Source organism: Arvicola amphibius, chromosome 2 (genome assembly GCF_903992535.2).
Source record: "Arvicola amphibius chromosome 2, mArvAmp1.2, whole genome shotgun sequence".
NCBI classification, from domain to species: Eukaryota; Metazoa; Chordata; class Mammalia; order Rodentia; family Cricetidae; genus Arvicola; species Arvicola amphibius.
Genome location: NC_052048.2, coordinates 34,635,473 through 34,662,224, shown reverse-complemented (window position 1 = coordinate 34,662,224; position 26,752 = coordinate 34,635,473). Strand labels below are relative to the sequence as shown.

At 51.3% G+C, this 26,752-nt stretch overlaps 2 protein-coding genes across 4 annotated transcripts; both read left to right on the top strand.

Annotated features, from left to right (window-relative positions):
- The first annotated feature begins 246 nt into the window (after window positions 1-246).
- Window positions 247-13,801, top strand: Il17re (interleukin 17 receptor E). The gene is given in 19 exon segments (XM_038319282.2): window positions 247-462; window positions 790-805; window positions 1,711-1,806; window positions 4,662-4,759; window positions 4,994-5,153; window positions 5,228-5,367; window positions 6,366-6,434; window positions 7,221-7,287; window positions 8,149-8,324; window positions 8,414-8,461; window positions 8,540-8,585; window positions 8,682-8,836; window positions 11,449-11,517; window positions 12,131-12,182; window positions 12,256-12,354; window positions 12,969-13,298; window positions 13,301-13,402; window positions 13,405-13,515; window positions 13,518-13,801. Coding segments are annotated over 19 exon segments (2,250 nt in total). The 5' UTR covers window positions 247-330.
- A 998-nt stretch (window positions 13,802-14,799) lies between these two features.
- Il17rc (interleukin 17 receptor C) lies at window positions 14,800-26,728 on the top strand. 3 transcript variants are annotated; one of them, XM_038318407.1, is made up of 18 exons: window positions 14,800-15,116; window positions 15,395-15,416; window positions 15,583-15,735; window positions 15,955-16,017; window positions 16,105-16,214; window positions 17,887-17,998; window positions 18,264-18,308; window positions 20,079-20,218; window positions 20,416-20,475; window positions 22,263-22,317; window positions 22,402-22,583; window positions 22,673-22,723; window positions 23,553-23,598; window positions 23,749-23,870; window positions 24,143-24,202; window positions 24,716-24,767; window positions 25,870-25,965; window positions 26,313-26,728. In XM_038318407.1, the coding sequence occupies exons 1-18, from the start codon at window positions 15,012-15,014 to the stop codon at window positions 26,705-26,707; spliced, it is 1,869 nt and encodes a 622-aa protein (XP_038174335.1). In that variant the 5' UTR covers window positions 14,800-15,011; the 3' UTR covers window positions 26,708-26,728. The 3 variants fall into 3 exon arrangements, with proteins under 3 accessions (XP_038174335.1, XP_038174333.1, XP_038174334.1); XM_038318405.1 differs by having other exon boundaries at window positions 26,082-26,728; XM_038318406.1 differs by lacking the exon at window positions 18,264-18,308 and having other exon boundaries at window positions 26,082-26,728.
- The last annotated feature ends 24 nt before the right edge of the window (window positions 26,729-26,752 follow it).

Here is a 26,752-nt window from a genome sequence, read left to right as displayed (position 1 = left end):
AAGGAGTGCATCTCCACAGCAGGGAGCTGGTCCCTCTCCTATTAACTCTCCACCACACCAGGAGCCCCCTGTGATGGGAGAGCAGAGGCGCTTTCTACGGAACAGTGAACAAGTGAACTAGCACAGATCAGCGCCCTGGCTCGGGAAGGAATGTGACCTAGCCTGCTGGTTAGGATAGAGGAGGAGCTTCAGGGCAGGGTGGATCCCGGGCAGGGCTAGGTGAGAGCGCCTGCTGGTACCGTGAGCTCCTCACAACTCCAGGGCCAGGCCCTGCTGCCCTCCTGCAGACAACAAAGCCATGGTCTCTGTGTCCTGATCCTACAGAAGCTCATGGGGAGCTCCAGATTGGCAGCCTTGTTTCTGCCTCTTCTCCTGCTGCTCTTCAGCCTGTCTGTGGCTGCTGAGGTTGACTGTCCCTACCTGCCACGCTGGATCAGCCGCTGTCTGCTGGCCCTCCATGTGGTAAGGTCCTGCTGCCAAGTGGGGGGACATTGTTGGCACAGGGTAGAACTCCCCATTCTCCGGCCTGCCTTCTCCTACCTTTAAAATCCCTGTGCTCTAGTGGCGGCCTTATTGTGTTCACTGTGTGGTCTTGAAGGCATTGGTAAGGTTCCCGTGTGCTGAGGTCCTTGGCAGGGTGGAACTGAGAAGAAAACAGCTGGCGTGGATGGACATCTGTGGGTCTCAGAACTGGATGATTGACACAGAGTTCAGGGAGAATGCTCCTTACGCAAGTCCCTTCTAATGATGCCTCTCTCCTTTCTCTTCCCGCTGGCCCTGTGCCTTCAGGATAAGAGTTCCACTGGTGAGTCTTAGCTCTCCTTCTGCCTCTCTTCCCCCTGCTCCCCTGAGTTCCAGGTCCCACTCAGCCATCCATGGCAATTTCGGTTCTAACCCGAGGTTCAATGAGAAAGTGGAGGACCAGTCTAGATTTGCATTGTAATTCCTCAGACTCTAGGAATACCCAGGCAATGTTCTTCACTCTGCCATTTGGCCATGGCCTCTGAGCACAGGAGCAGCGGAGAAATTATTATGTGATGGGGACGGTGTTGTTTCCAGCCAATCGGGAGGATAAGATGAGCGCCCTGGCTAATCTCCAGGCATTCTGTACAAGCTGGCTCTTCCTCCCACTGGCCCTTCACTTGATCAGGAAGAATACGCTTTCATACTTTATGGTACATTCTGCTTTACCAAGCTTTCCCCCATTCATTATGTTACGTGGTCCTTATAACAACCCCATTTTATGGAAGAGCAATCTGGCACCTGTCCAATAATTTACCCAAGCTTGTACTTGAATGTTTGTCAGAGCCCAGCCTTAAATCCAGTTTGGAGGAGATAGGCAGGATCTCCTTAGACCCTACCGTTTTTCTTGTTCCTCTTTTGGTTTTTTTTTTTTTAATTTTGTTTTGAGACAGGGCTTCACTGTGTAATACCAAAGCCTCCATCCTTTATTTATTTATTTGTTTGCCTTTATTTTTTTGAGACAGGGTTTCTCTGGGTAGTCCTGGCTGTCCTGGTACTTACTTTGTAGACTAGATTGACCTCAAACTCACAGAGCTCTGCCTGCTTCTGCCTCCTGAGTGCTGGGATGGAAGGTGTGCACCACCACCGCACAGCTGCTTCTGTCTTTTAATCCTCCTGTCTCAGCCGCCCAGGGAGAGACCTACAGCCACGTGCCACTGTGCCAACTTTCCTCTCTGTCTTACACAGGAAGTTCTGCTCAAACTCCCTGCCCTACCCTCCTAGCCACAAAGCCTTGGCTCTGGCCCTGCTGTTTGTGCCTGCATCTGATGTCCCGTCCTTCAGGTAGGAAAAGCAGCCTCCCAGCTGTTCTCAGTGGAGGCTTGGATTAGGGACAGCTGCAGAACCACCTCCTAGGCTGACACAAGTGTTGGTTGTTATACTGGACCGTGTTTTTGTCCTGTTAACCTCAACAGGGACTTAGAGCATCCTGGGACAGCACATCATGACAAACATTCAGGGGACAGCTGTCTCTTTGTGGAGGTGCCACCTTTCATCTGGTCCCAATTCCTGAAAGTTGGACTTGCTGTTGTTACTTTCCATCTGTAAAATGGGATTGTCACTCTGCTTTTTCGTCGTCTTACTCGGTACACACTGAATACACACTTTAAAACTGGAAGTTGTGGGTGATGTGGGAGAGTTTTCTGTTTGTGCTGATTTCAATAAAGAAACTGCCTTGGCCCATTTGATTGGCCAGCCCTTAGGTGGGCGGAGTAGACAGAACAGAAAGAAGGAAGTGAGGTAGATAGCTCAGTCAGATGCTACGCCTCTCTTAAGTTAGTCAGACTGCTTTGCCTCTCCTCAGAGAGATGCCAGACGAGATGAAGCTCCAGCCCCAGATGGACGTACGCTAGAATCTACCTGGTAAGGCACCACTTTGTGGTGCTACACAGATTATTAGATATGGGTTAGTCAAGATGTGAGTAAGAGGCAGAAAATAATGGGCCAGGCAGTTTCTTTATTAAAATCAGCACAAACAAAAAACTCTCCCACATCATGTGGGGGGATGGGAAGATAGCTCAGCAGTCATGAGTACTAGATGCTCTTGCAGAGGACCTAAATTCAATTCCCAGGACCCACACCAGGCAGTTCTCAACTGTCTGTACGCCAGCTCCAAGGAATCTGAGGTTTCTGATCTCTCAAGCACCTGCACTCATTTGTATGTACCTATACACAAATATACATACACATACATGTTATTAAATATAAAATAATGTCACACCATTAATCCCAGCACTCAGGAGGCAGAGGCAGGTGGAACTCTGTGTGTTCAAGACCAGCCTGGTCTACAGAGAAAATTCCAGGATTGGCTCCATAACTACTGGGAAACGCTGTCTTGAAAAATCAATAACAAACAAATAAAGGAAATAACATCACAAAAAGTTAGTTTAAGCCGGGCGGTGGTGGCGCACGCCTTTAATCCCAGCACTCGGGAGGCAGAGGCAGGCGGATCTCTGAGTTCGAGGCCGGCCTGGTCTACAAGAGCTAGCTCCAGGACAGGCTCTAGAAACTACAGGGAAACCCTGTCTCAAAAAACAAAAAAAGAAAAAAAAAAGTTAGTTTAAAATTTTTTCACCATTAGAAATCATGCTACAGCTCGGCAGTGGTGGCGCACACCTTTAATCCAGTACTCGGGAAGCAGAGGCAGGCAGATCTCTGAGTTCAAGGACAGCCTGCTATAGGGTGAGTTCCAGGACAGCCAGGGACACACAGAGAAACCCTGTCTAAAAAAAAAAAAAAAAAAAAAAAAAGGTGCTACAATTATCAACTACCTTTGTGGGAGGAGTGTAGGAGTGTGTGTGTGTTCTCTATTTAAATCATTCTTCTTGGTTTTATTTATTTTTTACATATTTTGTTGGGGTGGAGAGATGGTTCAGTTGTTAAGAGCACTGGCTGCTATTCAAGAGGACCTATATTTGGTTCCCAGCACCCAGATGGTGGCTCACAGTTATCTGTAGCTCTGGTTCCAGGGAACCTCAGCAGGCACTGGGCATGCACAGGGTGCACATACATGTGTGCAGGCAAGGCACTCATACACATAAAATAAAATGAATAAACAAAGATTTTAAAAATAAATAAAATAGCTTTTATTTATTATTCGACAATCTCATACATACATGCAATCCCTCTTGATCATTGCCACCACAGTTCCTCCCTCCCCCTCCCCTTGGGTAACTCCCAATGCATCATTGCTTCACATCGCGTCTTCTTCTTCTTTTTAAATATTTGTTTTATGTGGATGAGTGTTTTGCCTGCTTGTATATATGTGTATTACATCCATGTAGTACCCATGGAAACATCAAATCCCTGTAGCACTGGAGTTATAGATGGTTGCGAGCCCACCATGTGGGTGCTAGGAACCAATCTTGGGTCCTCTAAGAACAGTGAGTGCTCTGAACTGCTCATCCATCTTTCCACGCGCTCACACACACACACACACACACACACACACACACACACAGCACTCAGCTTCTCAAGACAGAGGCACACTGTGTAGTCCTGGCTTACCTGGAACTTGCAGAGAAGACCAGACTGGCCTCAAGATCAAGAGATCTGCCGGGCGGTGGTGGCGCACGCTTTTAATCCCAGATCTCTGTGAGTTCGAGACCAGCCTGGTCTACAAGAGCTAGCTCCAGGACAGGCTCTAAAGCTGCAGAGAAACCATGTCTCGAAAAAACCAAAATAAAAAAAAAAAAGATCAAGAGCTCTGCCTGCCTCTGCCTTTCAATACAAGTAGAGAAGCATGCCTTGCTGTGTTTGTTTTGTAACTCACTGAGTCGAATCAGCGAGTCCACTTGCTGGAATGCTGACTGAGCTCACTGGCTCGGCCTTGTGCAGCCTTGTGCAGGTAACCACTGTTGCAGTGGGCTCATGAACACACCAGCCATGCCACGTCTAGAGACCTCATTGCTCCTTCACCTCCTCTGACTCTCACGTTCTTTCTGCTCCCTTTTCCGTGCTCACTGAGTCTTGAAGGGGCTTAATTCTTTTTTTACTGAATCACAATTTTTGCCAACAAAGGAGCTCAATGTCATTGCTGTCCTTGATTTCTATTGACTTCTTACTCAACACTGGGTCGCATCTCCAGGTAGGACAGGGGCCAAGAATTCCCAGGTAAGAAGGGTGTCTCCCTCCTACAGGCCTTCAGTGGGGCTGGTTCCCTCTCTTGGTGAAGAAATCTAAAAGTCCTCATAAGTCTGAATTCTCCTGGAGGCACAGGACACCGGCATCCCCCCAGGTATTCACAGCTCTCCTCGGGCCCGCGACTCCTTTCTTTCTTGTCTCTTATTTTGTTCTCCAGCTACAAGAGGGAGTCTGAGAATGTGGCAGTTATACAGTAAGGGAAACTGAGGCCAAAGGAACTTGAACGATTTGCCTGTGGTCTCTCAGGTTTCAAAGGCAGAACTGGAAAGCAGATGTCCTGGATCCTGGCTTAACATAGTGATGTCTAACACTTGTTCTCTGCTTGCAGAGGAAGCTGCTAGGCAGCCTTTCCCTGTCTCAGGAAGGCCATCACATGTCCAGCCCCTCCCCAACCGTCTCCCACAGAGAGCCACGCTCCAAAAGGACCCAGCCTTTGGACACAGAAGGAGTAGAGCATCTTCTTAGAGCAGGTTCACAGAAGCATGGAGGTAGGCATGATGAGCATCAGCAGATGGTTTCAGCCTTACCTGAGCCAGGCTCGCTGAGTCTTCCTTCTCCCTAGGACCTGAATTCTCCTTTGATTTGCTGCCTAAGGCCCAGGCTATTAGGGTGACTCTTCCTCCAGGCCCAGAGGCTAGTGTGCGTCTCTGTTACCAGTGGGCCCTGGAATGTGAAGATATGAGCAGTCCCTTTGATACCCAGGTATGGAGTTCCATGCCCTGTAAAGAGACAGTTTCTCAGCAAATGGGGGCTGGGGAGGGCAACTGGGACCCAGACAAGGAGAGCAGTTGTCTAAAACTTCCTTAGAAAACGAGGTAGGTAGCATCAAGACTTTTTTTTGGACTAAGCAGAAACAGTGGTGGGCTATGTTACTTGAGAGGAGAGGCCAGAAAGAAATGAGTATAGTATGTATTCCCAGGGATAGAGAGGACCATTGGTGTGATTCACGTCAATTTAAGAGACTTTTGCTAGGGCTGGGGACATAGCTCAGTTGGTAGAGTGTTTGCCCAGCATGCTTGACCTCTGGCACTATACAAATGGGTGGGAGGTATAAGCAGGAGGACCAGAAATTCAAGGCCTTCCTTGGATATATAATGAGTCTGAAGTCAGTTTGGGGTACAGAAGTCTTAAGAAAAAGAACAACAAAAGCTTTGTTATTTTCTCAGGAGGTTGTTCCCTGATATTTGACCAAACTGTCACATGTGCCTTGGTGCTCTTCCCTCTTGCACCTTTGGTCTGGCCCTCAGAAAATAATATTCTCCAATCTCACAATCCAGGTCCCAGAAGTCCACTTCACCCCCCAGACATCACAGATGCCACTGTGCATAGCTGGGCATCACGAGCAGAGACTGATGCCATTCTTCCGGGTCCCTCAGCTCGCTTCTTGTCTGCAATGACTCTATCTTCTAACTTCATGGTGATACTAACCTTTAGTAGAGCTGGTGCTTCTAACACTCTGTATGGCATACAGCTGGAACTCAAGAAATGTCCAGTCCTTTCCCTACCCCTACTCCTTGTAGAGTACCTCAAGCAAATGGCCAGAGTAGAGAACCAAGATCCTATGAGAAGGAGAAATCAGTGTCATGGAGAAGGAAAGCAAGGCGTATTATCCAGGATCCCAGCGTCCTCCTGCCTTGCCCACAGTGGCCATGCCTTGCCTTAGGTGTCTCTTTTCCTCTCCCTTCGTGATTTATCAACAGAAAGTTGTGCCTGGGGGCCACTCTGCAGACCTGCCTTATGAATTCCTCCTGCCCTGCATGTGCATAGAGGTGAGCACAGGAACCGCATCTCCAGTAAGTCAGCTTACAAAGGCCTAGGGATGGAGGATGACTCAGTGATGGAGCAAGCCATACGGCACTGAAGAGAGACTCCACAAGGACTAGGATACAGGGATGCTTGGGAAAACAGGTGCTGGCTAGGCTCTGAGCCACACATGCTCAAAGGTAGCTAGGCCATTTCATCTCAGCCTTGCCTGGATGCTGCCTTCCCTGGTCCAGATCTGGCTTCAGCTCACAGACAGAGTAAACAGCCACCAGCCATCACTGTGTTCTTGAGAGCCAAGGTTGCGTGTTTCTCCTGAAGTCATGGCTTCTCCAGCCTCTATTGTAGCCCTCCATTTCTCCTTGTAAGTCTGAAGATAAAAGAGATGTTGAATGTTTTCAGGGGTAGACAGTTACTAAAAGGAGGGTGTAGACAGAGCCCCGGGAAACAAGAACCTGCCAGAGGAGAGAACAGGTGGACTCCTAAGGAATCCAGAATAAGGAGTCAACACAGACTTGGGTACCTTGAGAAAGTCAAGAATGGATCAGAAAGCCTAAAATTGAGGGATGTGACCCTTGGGATCTTTCTCTTGCTGGGATCAGTTCTTTGGAGACAGGAATAGTCAGCTCCTCATTTCCCATTCTCGCCTGTGCTCTGGAGCCCTAAGCCTTGCCCATACTCCACATCGCTCCCCGATTAGTGTCCTGCAGCTCAAGCTGCTTCCTAACAGTAAGCTAGCTCCCGAAGGATGATGCTGGAAAAGCCATTTCCTTGATTCTCTCTATGATCCCCAGGCCTCCTATCTGCAGCAGGACACTGTGAGGCGCAAAAAGTGTCCCTTCCAGAGCTGGCCTGAAGCCTGTGAGTGCTGTTTGTATTGATCCTGTGCACATTCATACTTCTCCCCCCTCCCCCCATGTGCGTGTGATGGAGGAAGACCCCAGGTGACATGAGGACATCTTTGTCTGGAGCTGGGGGGGGGGGTGGAGGGGGGGCGGGGGGGACACAGTGTTTAACGGTCAGCCTGCAGACAAGCTCCTGAGTGCTGAACATTCTGAGTGGAAGAGGGTCACCCAGGGGAATGGTGCATGCTAGAGACCTAGGCTCACTTCCCAGCTCTGCCATGGGTTATCCCCAGAGGCGCCCCCTCCACCCCCCTCATCTGTAAAATTCAAAACTGCTTACGAGGCTTGACTGGAATATTTCACGGGAAAGTGGCTGGTGTTGTCTGGAGTGCTGTGTGCTCAGCGGTGACCTTGAGAAGAGATGACATTCGATACACACAAAGCCTCTGTATGTAGGCAGGGTTATCATCAAGGACTGTCTGCAGGGCATCAGCTCAGGAAAGGAGAAACCCAGGGACACTCTTAAGCAGAGAGGGTCTCAGAGGAACTGGCACCTGAGCTGAGCTCAGAAAATGGACAGGATTTAGAAAGAAGAGCTAACAGAGATGACATTCAGAGTCTGAGAGGAGCCCACATAGATTTGGTGTACGGGGCACAGTAAGGGGTATTCAGAATGGAGACCCAGGGTGGGAAGATAATGCTAAGGAAGCTGGGCATAGAGGGAGAGAGGGAGGGAAGGAAGGAGGGAGGGAGGGAGGAAGGGAGGGAGGGCAGTGAAGTCTGGAATTGTGCTGGTACACTGGTATTTTCTCTCGTGCCCTGGGGTGGGGTGGGGGTGGGGAGATGGAGCCTCATCCTTGACATACCACCTGCCCAGATGGCTCAGACTTCTGGAAGTCAGTTCGCTTCACTGACCACAGCCAATACAGTCAGATGGCCATGGCTCTGACACTCCGCTGCCCACTGAAACTGGAGGCCTCCCTCTGCCAGAGGCAGGACCCACTCATGCCCTGTGAAACCCTCCCCAATGCCACAGCACAGGAATCAGAAGGAGTAAGGACAGCCCCCTCCCTCCAGAACCGAGGTGGGCAGGGTTGGGGCCCAGAGACCTTCTCCCTGTCTAACTCCCCTCTTCTTAACAGTGGTATGTCCTAGGGAATGTGGACCTGCACCCCCAGCTCTGCTTTAAGGTACAGCCATGGGCAGTGGGCGGAGGGAGGGATGGATAGGACTGAATCTTGCTGATTTGCCATTCCTGTGTTTTTCAGTTTTCTTTTGAGAATAGCAGCCATGTTGAATGTCCCCACCAGAGCGGTGAGTCTGTAGGAGTCCCTTCTTCCACACCTCACCCTCCCTCACCTGTGACCTCCAGGCCCAGTATACCCGACTCTGATCACCTCCCACAAACAGGGTCTCTCCCATCCTGGACCGTGAGCATGGATACCCAGGGCCAACAGCTGACCCTGCACTTTTCCTCGAGTACCTATGCTACCTTCAGTGCTGCCTGGAGCGACCCAGGCTTGGGGATCGAAACCTTGATGCCTCCTGTGTACAGCATCAGCCAGGTACGGTCCAGCTGGGCTCTGGTTCCCACCAGGTTCTCTTGGCCGATGCATATCCCTAATGTCCCTGTTAACTTCAGTGAGGCTGACCCCGGGTGGGCAGAGGCAGAAAAGCCTGCATCCTGTCGTCTGTCATAGACTATTTACTTGACCAGCCTTGGATCACTGGTCCTCTGTTAACCCATGGGGTCCTGCAGGAGGGGGTTCCTAAGTCTCAGTCCCTCAGACGCTGGCACTCCCACCGTCAGCTAGTCTCTAGCCCACCAAAGCTGTTGCCACATTGTGTGTGTGGTGGAGCGTATGTATGTGTAGAGATGCACGCCTGTAGGTGTGAATCAAGAGTCCAGGGGTCTTCTACTACCTCATTTCTTTGAGACAAGGTCTCTCACTGAACCGGGAGCTCCCTGTTTTCAGCCAGGGTGGACTTCTAGTGAGATACTGGGATTCACCTGTCTCTGACCCCCAGTGCTGGGGTTGCATGAATATACTGCCATGTCTGGCTTTTTTTTTCTCCCCCAGACAGGGTTTTGCTTTGTAGCCTTGGTTGTCCTGGAACTCACCCTCTAGACCAGGCTGGCCTCGAACTCACAGAGATCCACCTACCTCTGCCTTCCGAGTGCTGGGATTAAAGGCGTGCGCCACCACCACCTGGCTCTCTCTCTTTTTACAATCTGGATGCTTGGGATTTGAACTCAGTGCTTAAGCTCGCGCAACAAAAGCAGTTACTGAGTCATTTCCTCTGCCCTACGTTGCATATTGATGCCACCCTCACCCCAGCTGCCATCTCCCAGGTCTCATGCCTCCACAAGGAACTAGTATAAAAGTTCACTGTCTTAATTAGGGTTTCTATTGCTGCGAAGAGACACAGTGACCACAGTGATGGTTATAAAGGAAAACATTTCTGCCTGGGGGTGTTTCGAGACAGGGTTTCTTTGTGTAACCCCAGCTGTCCTAGAACTTGCTTTGTAGACCAGGCTGGTCTCAAATTCACAGAGATCCTCCTGCCTCTGTTTCCAGAGTGCAGGGGGGAATTAAAGGTGTGCACTGCCACCACCTGCCTGGAAAACTTCTAGTTAGGGCTGGCTTAGAGTTCAGAGATGTAGTCCATTATCATCATGGTGGGAAACATGGTGGCGTGCCAGCAGATGTGGTGCTGGAGAGGTAACTGAGACTTGTATTGTACATCTTGATCCACAGACAGCAGAAGTGAAAATGCCACACATTAGACCCGACTTGAGCATCTGAGACCCCAAAGCCCAGTCCCTAGTGGCATACCTCTTCCAACAAAGTCACACCTACTCCAACAAGGGCATATGTCCTAATAGTGCCACTCCCTATGGGCCTGTGGGGGCTGTTTTATTTAAAAAAAATCACATTCACCAACTTTCAAGAGACCCCTGGAAGCTGAAGGGCTCACAATTCAGTACGGCTCAGGTTGACTAGCTAGCCAACTTGGTTCTGTGCATCTGATTTAAAAACCACAACGGCAAAACCACAGCACTCAGCTAACCCAGCATCCTGTGCTCTCCGCAGTTCACCCTCAAAGGCTGGCAGCTGGCAGCCTGTGGGCTCCACACAGCAGGTGGTAGCAAACACTTGAGCTCTGGAGTATCTATTGCTTGTCAGTTGCCTCCAGAGTGGATTCAGGCAGGTGAGGGGTACAGAGTAGGTGAGAGGTGCCACTAATGGGTAGAGATGACTGGCCAGCTGTGACTAACATGTGGACAGAGTGGGGCCAGGTCTCATCTGTAGACTCGGGTCTCTTCAGTTCAGCACACAGCTCCTAAGTGCTGCTCTGTGCCCACCCTATATTAGCACCAGGAGGTATAAGAAGAGCATGCAGTACAGGCTTTGCCCCCCCTTTTCTTAGCCTAATAACAGCTGCTTCAACATTATCAGTTTATTAAAAGCATCTGTAAACCGGGCGGTGGTGGCGCACGCCTTTAATCCCAGCACTCGGGAGGCAGAGGCAGGCGGATCTCTGTGAGTTCGAGGCCAGCCTGGTCTACAAGAGCTAGTTCCAGGACAGGCTCTAAAAAAGCTGCAGAGAAACCCTGTCTCGAAAAACCAAAATAAAAAAAAGGAAAAAAAAAAAGCATCTGTATGCATATTCCATTTAATGCTTCCAGTAACCCACTAAAGATTATTGTTCTTCATGCAAATAAAGAATCTGAGGCTGGGAAAGGAGAAGGTATCATCCAAGCCCACAGAACAGTCCCGAACCCAGGAACTAGAAAGGCCACAGTTAAAGCCTCAACCTAGGCCGCCAAGCTCCATGGCTCACTCCGCCAGAGGACAGATGCCTCCTCAGTTGTGCAGAGGAGTGAAGGGATGTACGCATGCTGCAGGACTAAGACGACTGTGCCCACCTTCTTGTGTGTGTGTGTGTGTGTGTGTGTGTGTGTGTGTGTGTGTGTGTGAGAGAGAGAGAGAGAGAAAGAGAGAGAGAGAGAGCTCAGCTGCAGCGGTTAATATCTGGAGAGAGTCAGCATTGGCTAGGGTGGCCGAGGAAGTCTTCTGGAGGTGGCACTGGGTCCTTTAGGTAGGATGGAGGTGGATGAGACACTATCAGATCTGCCTATATGGGGACAACCATTCTTCCTTTGTCCCTACAGACCCAGGGCTCAGTCCCGGTGACTTTAGACCTCGTCATTCCCTTCTTGAAGCCGGGGAGCTGCATCCTGGTAAGAAATCCTACCCCACTCCTTACAGATTCCCTGGGACAGAGTCCATAAATGGATTTGGTTTGGCCAAGTGTTTTAAATTTGAATTAGTGGTCACTAGTTATATGTTATCTACAAAACAAAACACTGATCTAGGAAGTGGTGGCACTTGCCTTTAATCCCAGCACTCAGGAGGCAGAGGCAGGCAGATCTTTGTGAGTTCAAGGCTAGCCTGGTCTACAATAGCTAGTTCCAGGACAGGCTCCAAAGCTACAGAGAAACCCTGTCTCGAAAAACCAAAACCAAAACAAAACAAAACAAGAACAAAACACTGATATTTTGCCTTCCCATAAAAAATGAGAAAACCTGGTGCTATGTGTCCATGAGGCGTGGTGACAGGCCTAGCACTCAGTGGTTTGTGGCTGACTAATTTAGCTGCTCTGTTCTCTCCATCCCAGGCCAACTGTGGGAGCCACTGTGGTCTCGCTGGCATTTGCCACTTTGGCCTGGTCTGTGTCAGTTCAGAGACTGTACTGACAATTGGAGCTGGAGGAATTCCCAAGCCAGTGGGGACTCCTTCTCTGGGAGGGAGGGCTTGCTCTAGCTCACATGAGTGGGGGCCGTGTGTTCTCAGGTGTGGAGATCAGATGTCCAGTTTGCCTGGAAGCACCTTTTGTGTCCTTATGGTGAGTTCTTGGGTGAGAGGAGAGGGAGCTTGGGCTCTGAAGAGATGGCTTGGCTTCACCCTGCTGGATTCAGTCTCTCATAGACACCTGGGGCTCTTGATCCTGGCACTGCTGGGCCTCATCATTCTACTGGGAGTAATTCTGGTCCTCCTCTGCCAGCGCCTACTGCCAGGTAAGTTCACCTGGGGTAGCCAAGACAGACATTCCCTGGCACCACTTGATCAAACTAGGGAAAAGCTCAGATCGCTAGCCTTAGGCCCCCTAGTGGACAGGAATGGTTAAGACAGGGTAAAGGGCTTGTGGGTGTGGGTTCTATCTGTACCACCAAGCCCGCAGGAGGCGAGGGCAAGGATGGGGTAGGGAGTGTTTACAATCCAGCCTGCTGTGCACTAGAAGCTGCACGTTTTCCTCATTAGCCTTTAAGCCCCAAATAGGCTCAGTTTGGGGGACTGACTCCCAGAACGGATAAAGAACACAGAGTGTAGGGTGCTCTAGAGTGTAGGCCAGAGGCCTCTAGGGAAGAGCTGGTCTGTCTCCCTGACACACACACAGACACACAGACACACACACACCACACCACACCACATACACACACCACACCACATATACACTCAGCTGTTGCTCCAGTCCTCTGCTACACAGACACAGAAACAGACACACACACAGACACACACACAGATAGACACACAGACACACACAGACAGACAGACAGACAGACAGACACACACACACACACACACACACACACACACTCACCACTCACTCACTGTTTGCTCCGGTTCCCAGGTTCAGGCCAAGCGCGGCCGATTTTACTACTGCACTCAGCGGACTCAGAGGCCCAGCGGCGCCTGGTGGGTGCGTTGGCCGAACTGCTGCGGACCGCGCTGGGCGGCGGGCGCGACGTCATCGTGGACCTCTGGGAGGAGACGCATGTGGCACGCATTGGACCACTACCATGGCTCTGGGCTGCGCGGGAGCGCGTGGTGCGGGAGCAGGGCACAGTGCTGCTGTTGTGGAACTGTGCAGGCCCCAGCCCGGCCGGCAACGGCGACTCGCAGACTGCGTCCCTTCGCACCCTGCTCTGCGCTGCCCCACGCCGGCTGCTGCTTGCCTACTTCATCGCCTCTGCGCCAAAGGCGACATCCCCCGGCCTCTGCGCGCTCTGCCACGCTAACCGCCTGCTTCGTGCCTGCCGCGCCTGCTGAGGGCGCTGGATGCTCGTCTGCCACCCTAGCCACCAGCTGGAGTCATCTTGGGGCTAAGCATTGCTTGCAAAGAGCCGCCTGGAGCTGTGTCCATCGGCTGGAACTTGCCGCCAGAGTTGACTACCAAAGCTCACCCATCATCCTTGCGGTTCCAGTTGCTGTAGCCTCAGCCTAGGGGAGCAACCAGCTGGAACTATAAATGAGGCCTCAAACTATGTACTCTTTGGGGATTTCTTGCCCCCTCAAAACTGTAAGACTCACACCAGGCGCCAGACTTGTCCAGCTTCATTCTCATATTTGCTCCTTCTCAGAGTCTATGAGAAGAAAGTTGGACCCTTTCTGAGGAAGAAGGGCGATTTTTCCATTTCTTTCGGAAAACTGCAAGACAGCAGCCACCGGCACTATATACTCTAGCCCAGGCTGCAGAGCTGGGCCAAGGCTGGGAAGCAGGCGCTATATGTCAAGGCCTTGAAGGTTGTCTGCTCAGTGGAGTTGAGAGAAAGCCCTTGTAAGTTTCCAGAGGGAGGTTCTATCCAGAGGTAGTTTGACTTTGTTTTACTCTGTTTTTGTTTATTTGAGACAGACACTGTAGCCCTGGATAGCCTGGAACAAAGAGAGATCTCAATGCCTCTGCCTCCTGAGTGCTGGGGTTAAAGGTGTGCCCCACCCTCAGTTGGTGAGAGAGAGGATTTTCTTTCATCCAGAAAGATGAATAAAAGCGACCATAGTAGACAAATTACGGACCACAGTGTGCTGCTCCTGTGTGCCTGGGCCCGCCCTAGGCTTGTTCTAGGGCGGCTCACAGCCCTGTATGTGGCCTCATACCCACAAGTGTCGCCTGTGAGAGACAAGGAGGTCCGGTACCTCACTGTGATTCTTCTGAGAGCAAAGGGAAAACCAAAGCTCAGCTGGGCACGATGCCCACCCCACTCCTCCAGTCCCAAAGCCCACCCCACTCCTCCAGTCCCACAGCAGCACAACAGAAGCTCTGCTGAGTGAACTCTGGGTCCCCCTTTGGTACCAGCTCACTGTCTTCAGAGCTCCTGATTTGTGAGGGTCACTGTCACTGAGGTCCAGGGCAGTGTATGAAGAAGGAGGTGTCTAGTAAAAGGGAGCCCCGTGGGCCAGTGGAGCCCGGGGGTCTTACAGGAAGTGGAGACACCTGAGCTGCCACGAGCAGGCATGCCACAAGTCTGGGGTCGTCTCAGTCGTAGGTAGTCTTTGTGTTTGAAGAAATCCAGGGTAAAAGTTACCCTATTCAGCTTGGCTCCTAGCTGTGCTGCCTTCCCAGGGCTCCTCCCAGCCAGGTGTCGGCCAAGGAGGAGGAGGAGGAGAGGCCACCACCCCAGTCCAAAGCTGCCGGCTCCTAAGCCTGGAGTTGGTGGGAGGGACAGGACAGGGTGGGGCGGGAACAGCCTGCTGGGAGTCAAAGCGAAAGCACTCCAGCTGAAAACTGGGCCCGGGAGCCCGGGCTCCGAGTGGACCGTGCGGCTGGGAGAGCAGTTCTAGCGCTTGCTTTCCTCCCAGGGACACAGGGCTGGTTGGCAGCAGGGGTGGGGGGTCTGCCCCCCCTTGGGGGGGCAGGACCAGGCCTCAGGCCTGGGTGCTGCCTAGCACCTGGAAGATGCCAATGTCCTGGTTCCTGCTGTCCTTGGCACTGGGCCGGAGCCCTGTGGTGGTTTCTCTGGAGAGGCTTGTGGAGCCTCATGACACCGCACGCTGCTCTCTAGTGAGTCTGGGGCCCTGGGAAGCTGGGGAAGGCTGAGAGTTCAGTCTGTGCCTCTTCAAAGCCCTAATCTGGCTCCTGTCACTGCCTCCATCAGAACCGCCCTGTCTGGTCTGTCTGGTGCTGATGGGGATGATGGAAAGGGGACAAGAATTAGTCTTGTCTTTAGGGAAGGGCTTAAGGTAGGGAACCCCAGAAGGAGGTAGGCAGGGGTAGGGGTTGTCAAGCAAGGGAAGGTTTTGAGATTTGGGAGTGTAAACTGACTTTTCCTTCCTTCACAGGGCCTTTCCTGCCACCTCTGGGGTAAGTGTTGCTACTTTAACAGCAAGAACTACAGGCTAGCTGAAAGGGAAGGGACTGTTTACCCCCAGCCCCGAGAGGCCGAGCTAGCTCCCCTGCCCTCTGGAGGTGTCAGAAGCCAAACCAGGCTCTGAGCAGCTTCAGCTCCCACTCCCCCCTTCACACCCAGATGGTGACGTGCTCTGTCTGCCTGGAAGCCTCGAGTCTGCCCCGGGCCCTGTGCTGGTGCCTACGTGCCTGCAGACAGAGCTGGTGCTGCGATGCCCACAGGAGACTGATTGTGCCCTCTGTGTCCGCGTGGTTGTGCACTTGGCTGTGCACGGTGAGTGGGGAGTCCTGTGTGTGCACTCACAGAGTGCCCGGGAAAGGCATGAGGACTTCAGACTCTGCGCATCTGCAATGTTGGAGACACTGGCGCAAGCATCCCCCGGCCAGCCTGTTCTCCCAGGCCTCTGCCTACCAACCGTGGCATTTCTGGAAGGGAATCTAAGCCCAGAGAAGGTGTCTAACTTTGCTTTATTCTCTTTTCTGTTCCTGGCAGGGGGCTGGGAAGAGCCTGAAGAAGGGGAAAATTCTGATTTGGAACTCCAGGAACCTGGAAATGGTGAGGAGTCAGTGGCCCGGCCGCTGTTTCCTGCCAGGGTCTTTTACACGGCCCACGGCCTGGCTAACCCCTGTTTGTTGCCCACAGCCTCTCTCCTGGCCCAGGTGGTGCTCTCCTTCCAGGCCTATCCCACTACCCGCTGTGCCCTGCTGGAGATACAGGTGCCTGCTGTCCTGGTGCAGCCTGGTCAGTCTGTGGTATGTGAAGTGTTTCTCCTGCTGACATTCCCGTTACAAATCCCGGGCAGTGTTTCTTTAAATCTTGGGTCTGATCTAAGCAATGAGCCCTCTCAGCCTTTGTAGTGGTTTTTCTGTCTATAAAATCAGGATAAGGACACTCTAACATCACATGTTTGACTTGGTGAGAAGTCACTAAGCAGTTATCTGGATCAATTTTATTTCATTCACTCACCAGCAGCAAATAGGACTTCCAGTTGCTTCCATCTTTGCCAACACTTGGCATTTTTTAAATTTAAATGTTAGTCATTCTGCTATGTATGCTGTGGTTTATAACTGGGGATTTGTGTTGACATGTGTGGTGGTAATGTTTATATTTCTAAATTATATTTGTTTATTTATTGTGTATGTACGTATGTTTCCTGGGGGTTCATATGGAGGGCATACAACAACTTAGAGTCGGCTTTCTCCTTATTACCATAAAGGTCCTGGGGATTGAACTCAGGTTGTCTAGCGTGGTAGCAAGCACTTTACCTGCTGGGGGGTCTAGGCAGCCCACTGGCTGGTGTTTCTGTTGTTGGTTTGTTGTGTGAATGTGGGGGACGAAACCAAAGGCTTTGTATACACTAAGCAGCTGTCTACTACTGAGCTACATTCTCACACCTTGTTTTTAATTAGACAGAATCTTGCTGTGTAGTCTAGGCTGAAATCCTCCTGCCTCACCCTCCTGAGTGCTAGGACTACAGGTACATGCCACTGTGTTTGGCATACATTACAGTTTTAATTTGCATACCCCTAATGACTGACAAAGTCACTTGTTACATGCTTATTGGCTGTTTATAACTTCCTTCATGAAAAGTCCTTTTTATGACTTTATAAAATAAGAATAAAGGGCTGGGAACGTACTCAGTAATAGAGTTCTTGCCTTACATACTCAGAATCCTGGGTTTGATTCCCAGAAACACACACACACACATACATACACGCATGCACGCACACACGCATGCACACACATACATGCATAAACTCACACACGTGCACGCACACACGCACTCATGTGCATGTACACTCACGTGCACACATTTTTTTAATCTGCAGAGTTGACTCCACAGTGCAGCCATGAGCACACTGAGGTGCTTACATTAGTATATCTAATCAGCGTCCCCCTGGCCAAGTGGCCCATGACAACAGGTATAGGCAGCAATGCAGATGGCCTGGTTAATCCTAAGCCTGCCAACACAGGCAGACACTTGCTTCAGAACTGGGGACCTGTTCAAAAAAGGGAACTTAGCCGGGTGGTGGTGGCGCACACCTTTAATCCCAGCACTCGGGAGGCAGAGGCAGGCGGATCTCTGAGTTCGAGGCCAGCCTGGTCTACAAGAGCTAGTTCCAGGACAGGCTCTAGAAACTACACGGAAACCCTGTCTCGAAAAAAAAAAACAAAAAAAGGGAACTTAGCTGGGTGGTGGTGGCAAATGCCTTTAATCACAGCACTCAGGAGGCAGAGGCCAGCAGTTCTCTGTGAGTTCGAGGCCAGCCTGGTCTACAGAGCAAGTTCCCCAAACAGCCAGGGCTACACAGAGAGACACTGCCCTCCCCTGCAAAAAAGTCAGTGGGTGAGCAGAGTGGTCCGTCCACATGAGCCCGAGATCTTGGCCTGGCTTCTGAGCCCTGTACCACCCTCTCCTCTTAGGGCTCTGCAGTGTTTGACTGTTTCGAGGCTGGTCTTGGGGCTGAGGTGAGAATCTGGTCCTACACGCAGCCCAGGTACCAGAAAGAACTCAATGTCACACAGCAGCTTCCTGGTAAGTGACCCAGAGTCCTGGTCCCCTAGCCTGTAGTCCCTCTGGACACTCCCCAATTACTTACAGGCAGGAATCTGAGCTGGTATCCTCCATAGCCAGTTCCTGGTGCTTCCAGCTCCTGGGATGGGTGCTCTGTACCCACATAAATGTGGGTGATCTTTGGGGCATAGGTAGCCTCTCTCAGTATCTCCCCATGGGTTGGGTTACCTCCCTTCTTTCCCTGGCCCCCAGCCCCACTGGAGGTTTTTCTGTGATCTCTCCCCAGACTGCAGGGGTCTTGAAGTCCGGGACAGCATCCAGAGCTGCTGGGGTAGGGGCTAGGGACAGTGGGCTGGGTGGAGGGAGGAACAGGGTTTGGAGATCACATAATGCATACTTTAGGTTGACTTCAGCCCTGGGATGCCAAATTCCAAAAGTCACAGGACATCTTCCTTTCTTCCTTCCTTCCTTCCTTCCTTCCTTCCTTCCTTCCTTCCTTCCTTCCACATGAACTATAGTAATTATTTCATCTATGTCAGACATTGGAAGTATAAAAATGAATCTTTTTCTTATAACAAGTATTCATTAATACCAGGAACATATAGTGGCCCAAAGCACTGTCAAGATTATGGTGCCCATCTTCATTGAACAAAGTGGAAATGATATTAAACCTGAAATAGGGACCAAGAAAGTCAAAATTTTACTACTGACTTTTTTTGATATGACTGTTATTTTGTATCTTCTTCTAAAGAAAATTTATCATGCATATATAGCATATACAAAAAGTTAAAAGTGCAATGATTTTTTTTTGAGACAAGGTTTCACTGTGTCATTCTTGCTAGCCCAGAATTCACAAGTCTCATGTCCACACAGATCCACCTGCCTCTGCTTTCCAAGTGCTTGGATTGCATGTGCACCATCGTGTCCAGCAAAGAGGTTTTAATAGCTGGTTCAGTGATGTAGTTATATAGTTACGTTGTTTTGGTTTTGACAGGATCTTACTAGGGTGTTCATTCTAGGCTTGAACTTGTGATCCTCCTGCCTTAGCTCTTTCTTAGCTGAGGTTGCAGGTGTGTGTCACCACATCTGGTCCAGCTGTGTCAGTGTTTATACATGCATCGACTTCTACAACGTGCACAAGGTGAACCATGAATTCTGCGGCAGTTTTTAAACTTTGAAATCATCTAAATCTTCTCTTTCTTCTTTTCAACATTTTGGCCTTCCTCTTTGGCACCCCATGAAGCTCACTAGACACCAGGGCTTTGAGAACAGACACACATCAGGCATCTCATCTTGTCACGCAGTGGTGATGGCTTTCCTTATTCAACAAACATTGACTGACTAATTACCCTGTGCCAGACACGGTTATAGACTGGAAGGAAATTAATAAGCAAACTCTCTGAAACTCCCATCCTTATGGAGCTGGAGTTGGGATTAGGGAGGGGTTGAGAGAAGATCCAGTAGATCTGTGTAGATGTAAGGTGTACAGTAAGGTAGATGGTGACTGGAGTTTGGAGAGAAGTCGAGAGAGAGGGATGGGAAGACTGGGAGTGGCAGCGGTGAGATCGTGCACTGTAGCAAGGGATGGAAAGGGTCCTATATTTGAGAGACAGGAGTTCCACAGGAAGAGTGCAGCACATGCAAAGGCCCCGCGGTAGGATCAAGATCGAGCGTGCTTAAGGAATACGAAGAAACCTCATGTGTTTGCAGCAAAGTAGTCAAGACAAGGTACTAAAAGATGAGGTTAGAGAGAGGTCAGAAACTAGGCTGGTTAAGGTCTTGCGAGCTTTGCAAGAACTGCAATTTTTACTGGTATTACTATGTGGGGCATTGGCAGAGTCTAGGGAAAGTCATTGGCATTGAGGAGGTAGCAGGATTCTACGGGCTGCAGAGGAAGAAGAGTTGTCCCACGATGCAAGCTGGAGCCTCTGTGGGTTTGTCTCTGGGCTTGTGGCTGGGAACAAAGCCTGGTCTGTCCTCCCAGGGCCTCCTAGTCTGAGGGTTTGGTGGAATTTCCAATGGGACAGTTGGTGAGTATGGCCCAGGCTGTGCGGAAGGGTGAAGGGAGTCTGAATCCCACCCCCTTTGCTTTCCCCACTAGCCCTGCCCTGGCTCAATGTGTCTGCAGATGGTGACAGTGTTCACTTGGTACTGGACGTCTCTGAGGAGCAGAACTTTGGCTTCTTATTGTACTGGGATCAGGTCCAGGGTCCTCTCAAACCCTGGAGGTACAAAAACCTGGTGAGGCTTCTCCTTCAGGTCCATGTTCACCCTGTGCTCACGCCCATGTTAAGGATGTGTGCAAACTGTCAAAGGGGACCTTTGAAGGGGTGCAGTGTGTGTGGGGGGGGTCTGTCTGCCTATTTCCCTCTACTTTGGGTCTCGCTGTTTCTTCTCCTTATCTTCTCTTAACTCACTTCCATCTGTTCATTCCACAGACCGGACCACAGACTATTACCTTAAACCATACAGACCTAGTTCCCTGCCTCTGCATTCAGGTAGGAGCAGAATCCACCTGCACATGGGAGACGGGGCTAGGGAGGTACAGAGGGATGGCCTCCGATCGTCTAGATCTCCCTACTCTGTAAGGACCACGGCCCTTTTGGGTGGCTGGCTGTACCTTTACTCTTGTCCTGTGCCTTCTCCTTGTTATGTGCCCAGAATGCTCCTGCAGTCCTTTATCCACAGGACTGTTCCTCATGACTCAGATGTCACCTCTTCCCTGAAGCCTTTCCCTCCTCTTCTAGTTCCCTCTCCGTGTTCCTGTGAAGGGTAGGACCCATGCTATATGCCTAAATGAGCTTGCATCCTTGCCATTTACAGGCTGCCTGACCTTGGGCAGGCCACTGCCTCTCTGAGCCTGCTTCTTATCTGTAGTCTGGATCAACTGTACCCTCACGGGGCTGTTGTAAAGAAGGGTGCCACAACTAGGTTTAAATAGGTTGGCTGCTGCCACTCCCTCTAATTGCACATGATATTATTCATCGAGTCCCCATCCACGTGACCTCTTACTCATTCTTTCCCCTTCCTCTCCGTCTTCAGTTCACCTTGGGCCTCTATAATCTCTCTTGTAGTCTGTCAACAACCTCTACACCCTACCTCCCTTTCCAGGGTCTTTCTGCCATCCCCGGTTCCCTAGTTTTACCCTTAACTGAACTTTTCCCAGTAGACTTCCTTCCAACTTCTCCTTTATGAGAAGTTTGTTATTTCCCGTGGAACAGCTGACCAAGGCCCGCCCACCCTGCCTTTCCTCAGGCAGTTCCCACCTCTGCTTCCAGGTACCCAAACCTTCCCAGCTCACATCACCTCTTTCCCAAAGCTTCTCCACTCTCCTGGCCTTTCTTAGTTCCCAATCCCCCTGTCCTTCCGGCTTTTCTTGTCCATGTGTCACTTCCTTTAACATCTGGGCTTCTGTCTAACTTTTTGTTGTATACGTAAGATGCTCAATGACTATTTGGAAGTGGGTAAGTGACTAACGCTTACATATTTTATCCTTACTACAACTGTGAGTCTGCGACTTCCTTGATGGCAAGCAAAGCATATCTTATTCAAACACAGGAACTTTGCCAGACTCTTGGACAGTTCCTGGCATACAGTAGGTGCTAATAATGGCTGTAGAGATGAATAAATCCCCACTGCCAAACACAATGGTAAGACACATGGCAGATGTTCAGGAAATGTGTGCTGTGATTTAACAGCATCGCCATGCCCAGTGCCCAGCACTGAGTAGGTTCTCTCGGTTAAACATTTGATGAATAAATTAATGGTTTCTCACAGCACAGTGTTAAGCACATGGCGATGCTCTTACAAACCGAGCACAGTATTTGATACAGAGGCGGCATTCACACAATGGTTGTGAAGTGAATCAAGATTAATAACCTAAGGCTCTTGGTGTCTACCACACTGCTAAGATACACAGTAGGCACTCATTAACAGTTGGGTGAAAAGCCAGGCATGTGCTTTTAACCCCTGCCCTCAGAAGGCAAAGGCAGCTGGATCTCTGCTAGTTCTAGGCCAGACAAGGCTACTAGTGAGACCCTGTATCAAAAATAGAAAAACAAACAAGCACAAGCCCCTCGCCCCAAGTTGAGAGAAGATGTTCTAAGTGCCACATGGCAGTGTTCACTGAGAGAATCCAAATTCCCATCTCTAGAGCTCTGTAGGAGGTGAGGAAGGCGGTGAGTGTTTGTGAGACCTGCCTGGAGGAATGTATCCTGGTGTGCAGCAGGGGCTGACACATGCTCATGGATGAGTGACTGGGTTGGATTGACTTTTCTCTTCCCAGGTGTGGCCCCTGGAGCCAGACTCTGTTAGGACCAGTTTCTGCCCTTTCCAGGAAGGTGAGTGGATCTCCCATGGCAACCTAGGGGTTGGCTGCCTAGGAAGGATGATTCATGTTTAGTAACCCTGACTCTCTTCTCTAGATCCCCGTGCACACCGGAACCTTTGGCACATAGCCAGGCTGCAGGTGCTGTCCCCAGGGATATGGCAGCTAAATGCACCATGCTCTCTGCCGGCCAAGGTGGCACTGTGCTGGCAGGCACCAGACCAGGTTCCCTGCCAGCCACTTGTGCCACCAATGCTCCAGGAGAATGTCACTGTGAATGTGAGGTCAAAGGCAGACCCAGGATGGAGAGAGAAAGGGGGACCCCAGGTTCTCCCCTCGTGACCTCACTTATTTCCTGCCTTCCACAGAAGCCTCATGAGTTCCCGTCGGTGAGAGGCCACCCCAACCTCTGTGTTCAGGTCAGAATGGTGATCAAAAGCATTGGGCTGAGGGTGGGACCCTGCACCAATTCTCCTCCCCAAACTACAGCATCCACAGGTCCTTGGAACTCATGCCCCTGTCACACACATCATACAGACATACTGATAATAAAAATAAAATAATTTTTAGGTTAAAAAAATAAAAGCATCCATTCAAGATTTAGCTGGGCATGGTGACTCGTGCCTATATTCCTAGCACTTGGGAGGCTGAGGCAGGAGGACGTGCTGCCCTGAGTTTGAGACCACCCTGGCCTGAGCTACAGTGAATGACAGGCCAGCCTAGGTTAAAGATCGAGACTGTTTCAAAACAAAACAGATTGGTTGACTATCTGCTACGTGCCAGCCACTTTGAGACAGCTGTCAGTGAACAAAACCAAGAGCTGTTCCTCTCGTCACAGAACCTGTTCCTAAGGTAGGAAGGTAAACAATACGTATAACTGAACAGCACGTTAAAGTGAAACCCATGCTGTGGTAAAAGGTGAAGGCATGGGGAAGGGCAGAGGTTGTGATTTTCAGTGGGTGGCTGGGTGAGGCCAAGAATGAGTCTCCTCTGAAGTGGCAGGTGAGGGCGGCTGGTTGTAAGTGCTGCAGGGTTGTAAGCTCCGTCGGCACAGGTCTCTCCCAAGGCTTGCTCTGAGACAGATAGTTGACTCCTAATCCTGCAGCTGAACCCAGATGTGCCTAACCTCAGGTCCAGAGTGCAGAGCCGGCCTGATGGTCTTCCTCTTGCCTGTTCCTTCCCTTGTGGACTTTCCGGCCCTGGCTCTTGCTTTTCGTAGCGCTCCTAACTCTGGCCCCTTCTAAGCAGGTGAGCAGCTTGGAGAAGGTACAGTTCCAAGAATGCTTGTGGGCTGGTGAGTGGGGCTTGAGGGTGGCTGGGACAGGGGTGCAATTAGGGTGAGCCATGGAGAAACTGCTTCTGGGGGTGAAGGTCAGGAGATGGGAGGAAGACAAGTGGCAACTCCTGAATGGGTCTTACTAGTGTGGCCTCTCCCTCCTCCCAGACTCCTTGGGGCCCTTCAAGGACGATGTACTATTAGTGGAGATGAGAACCGGCCTTAACGACACATCAGTCTGTGCCTTGGAACCCAGTGGCTGTACAGCACTGCCTAGCAACGCCTCCACGGTGAGGACCAGGGATCTCCCTCCAGGCCTTCCTGGCTCCATCTCAACCATGGCTTCATAGTCTTCTTCCACCCCATTACCCTATTCTGCTACTGCTCTGCGAGGCCCAGTGCAGCTCTCTTGGAATAGTGTGTGTGTGTGTGTGTGTGTGTGTGTGTGTGTATGTGCCCATACCTTCCCAAGTCTCCCAGCGTCTCTCGACAAACAATTCTGCTCCACCACAGCACCTTCCATGCTGCCCCAGGTGACAGCCCCCCTTCCCTTGACTTGCAGAGAGCTGCTCGCCTTGGAGAGCAGTTGCTGCAAGACTTCTGGACCCATCAGTGTGTGCAGGTGAGTTGGTGATAGAACGTGTCCTAGTGCCTACAGGCAAGATCCTTCAAACCCGTACTGGCCAACCTGTTCCGCTTGCTAGGTCGGTAAAGAGCAGGAGCATATGGTTCCTGTCCCTCAGGTGCTCACTTCTGGCTAGAGACTGGCTAAGTGATACACACCCCCCAGTGTTAGGGTCTAGAAAGAGCTTTGAGGAAGACTGCCCTTGAGGAAGGCCCCACTTGGCATAGAGCTCAGCTTAGGCACAGCTTGAGCAAAAGCAGGAGCCTGCTCTGGGCAGGGAAGTATGCAGAGCCAAGGTTAGGAGATTGAATAGGCTGGGCAGAAATTATTAGGTGTTGAACAGCAGGGGCCCGTAGTTGTGTCTTTTGTTTTTGAGACAGGGTTTCTCTGTGTAACAGTCCTGGAACTCTCTTGGCCTCATACTCCCAGAGATCCGCCTGCCTCTGCCTCCCAAGTGCTAGGATGAAAGGCGTGCGCCAGCAGCACCTGGCCTGTGGTTGTGTCTTACAGCTGTGGAACGATGATGACCTGGGAGCGCTATGGGCCTGCCCCATGGACAAGTGTGAGTATGCCAGGAACTGCTCTTCCTGGGTAGGGAGCTGACTCTGACGACGGGGGCTACAGTGCTGGGCAGCGGCTGCTATGCTTTGCCTGGCTCAAAACCATCACAGCTACATTCCGTTATCCATTCCAAACCCACAGAGGTAGGAAGGTGGTTCCGTCGGTAAAGGCACTTGCCACCAAGCCTGACAACCTGAGTTCCCTGGGAGCCAGATGAACTGACTGCCTAGAGTTGTCCTCTGACTTCCACACATGCTCTGTGGCGTGTGGAGAGAGAGACACACAGAGACACATAGAGACTGAGAACACACTTTCAGGGATCCCAGCATTACCAAAAAGGCAGAACCTGCCCTTGCCAACGCAAGTCCAAAAGAGCCCAGTTGAGAACATCCAAGAAGTATGAACTGTTGAATGTCTGCAGGTGTGATCTTGTAACAGTGCTAGGAAAGGGTTCGGAGGGTGAATGAGCGGAGTGGCTGCCTGACCTAGGTGGGATGAAGGGTTCAGGGGAAAGGTCCCAGCCTCACTGTGAGGTCTGGCCTAGGTAAAGGGAGTCAAGCTGCATTTTTAAGATTGTGCAGAACATTTCTGAGAGTTTCCAAGGCAGTCAGCGTGGTTAGAGAGTCTTGGGAGGAAGATGGGAGGCTCATGAGAGATGTGGGATTTTATGTTCCCAGCAATACCAGCTTCCTCAAGGGTTAGAATAAAGCTGTTTCAAGCAGATCTTGGTGGATACCAACAGAGTGAACAACTGAATCAGAAAAGGGGGGAGGGCTAGTCATGACAAGACAACAAGGTTAAGAGCCTGCAACCCTACGCTTAAGGGGCACTATCAGCTGACATTTAAGCACTTACGAGGCCTGACACTGTTTCGTATTTTACATGCAACCCTATGCACTTAGTACCGTTCTCCCGAATTTACAGGCTTGAAAACTGAGGCAGGTCACACAGATAGATGGAGCTTTTTCAGTGCACAAGCTCTGACACTATGACTTTGGGGCAAATTACTCCAAGTCTACTACGGGCCTCAGTTTTCCTCCTCCGTGAAACGGAGCGAAAGGTGTAAGGTTTCTAACTAGCCCATTCTTCTTTGTCCATCCCAGACATCCATAAGCGCTGGGTCCTGGTGTGGCTGGTCTGCCTACTCTTGGTCGCTGCACTTTTCTTCTTTCTCCTTCTAAAAAAGGATCGCGTGAAAGGTGAGCGCCTCCCTGTCCGGGTTTCCAAGGGACAGCCTCAAAGGGTGACTCTGGGCTCCAGTGGATGGAGGGAAGGCAGGTCCGAGCTCACCCACACGGGCTGGCTCTCCCGACAGCTGCCCCCAGGGCCCGCACAACCTTGCTCCTCCACTCTGCCGAGGGAGAGGGCTATGAGCGTTTGGTGGGAGCGCTGGCCTCTGCGTTGAGCCAGCTGCCGCTGCGCGTGGCTGTGGACCTGTGGAGCCGCCGCGAGCTGAGCGCGCACGGGGCCCTGGCCTGGTTCCACGAGCAGCGGCGCCGGACCCTGCAGGAGGATGGCGTGGTGGTTCTCCTCTTCTCGCCAGCAGCGGTGGCGCAGTGCCAGCAGTGGCTCCAACACGAGACTGTGGGACCGGGGCCGCATGACGCCCTCGCCTCCTGGCTCAGCTGCGTGCTGCCCGACTTCTTGCAAGGCCGGGCGGCCGGCCGCTATGTCGGGGTCTACTTCGACGGGCTGTTGCACCCCGATGCCGTGCCCGCCCCGTTCCGCGCTGCGCCGCTCTTCTCCCTGCCCTCGCAGCTGCCCGGCTTCCTGGACATCCTGCAGGGAGGCTGCGCCCGGAGAGCCGGGCGGCCCGCAGACAGGGTGGAGCGAGTGGCCCAAGCTCTGCGGGCCGCCCTGGACAGCTGCAACCTGCAATCGGGAGCCCCCGGGAACTGCGGCGAGATATGGGATCCGGTACCCTACCCTGCACTCAAATAAAGACCAACACAGTTAACCTAACCTAGTTGCCCTCGCCGTGTGTAC

Coding starts and splice junctions, on each gene's coding strand:
- Il17rc (XM_038318405.1), top strand. CDS start 15,012: ATGCCAATGTCCTGGTTCCTGCTGTCCTTGGCACTGGGCCGGAGCCCT. Junction 15,736..15,954: donor TGTGCACTTGGCTGTGCACG/GTGAGTGGGGAG, acceptor TGTTCCTGGCAG/GGGGCTGGGAAGAGCCTGAA. Junction 24,768..25,869: donor GGCCTGCCCCATGGACAAGT/GTGAGTATGCCA, acceptor TGTCCATCCCAG/ACATCCATAAGCGCTGGGTC.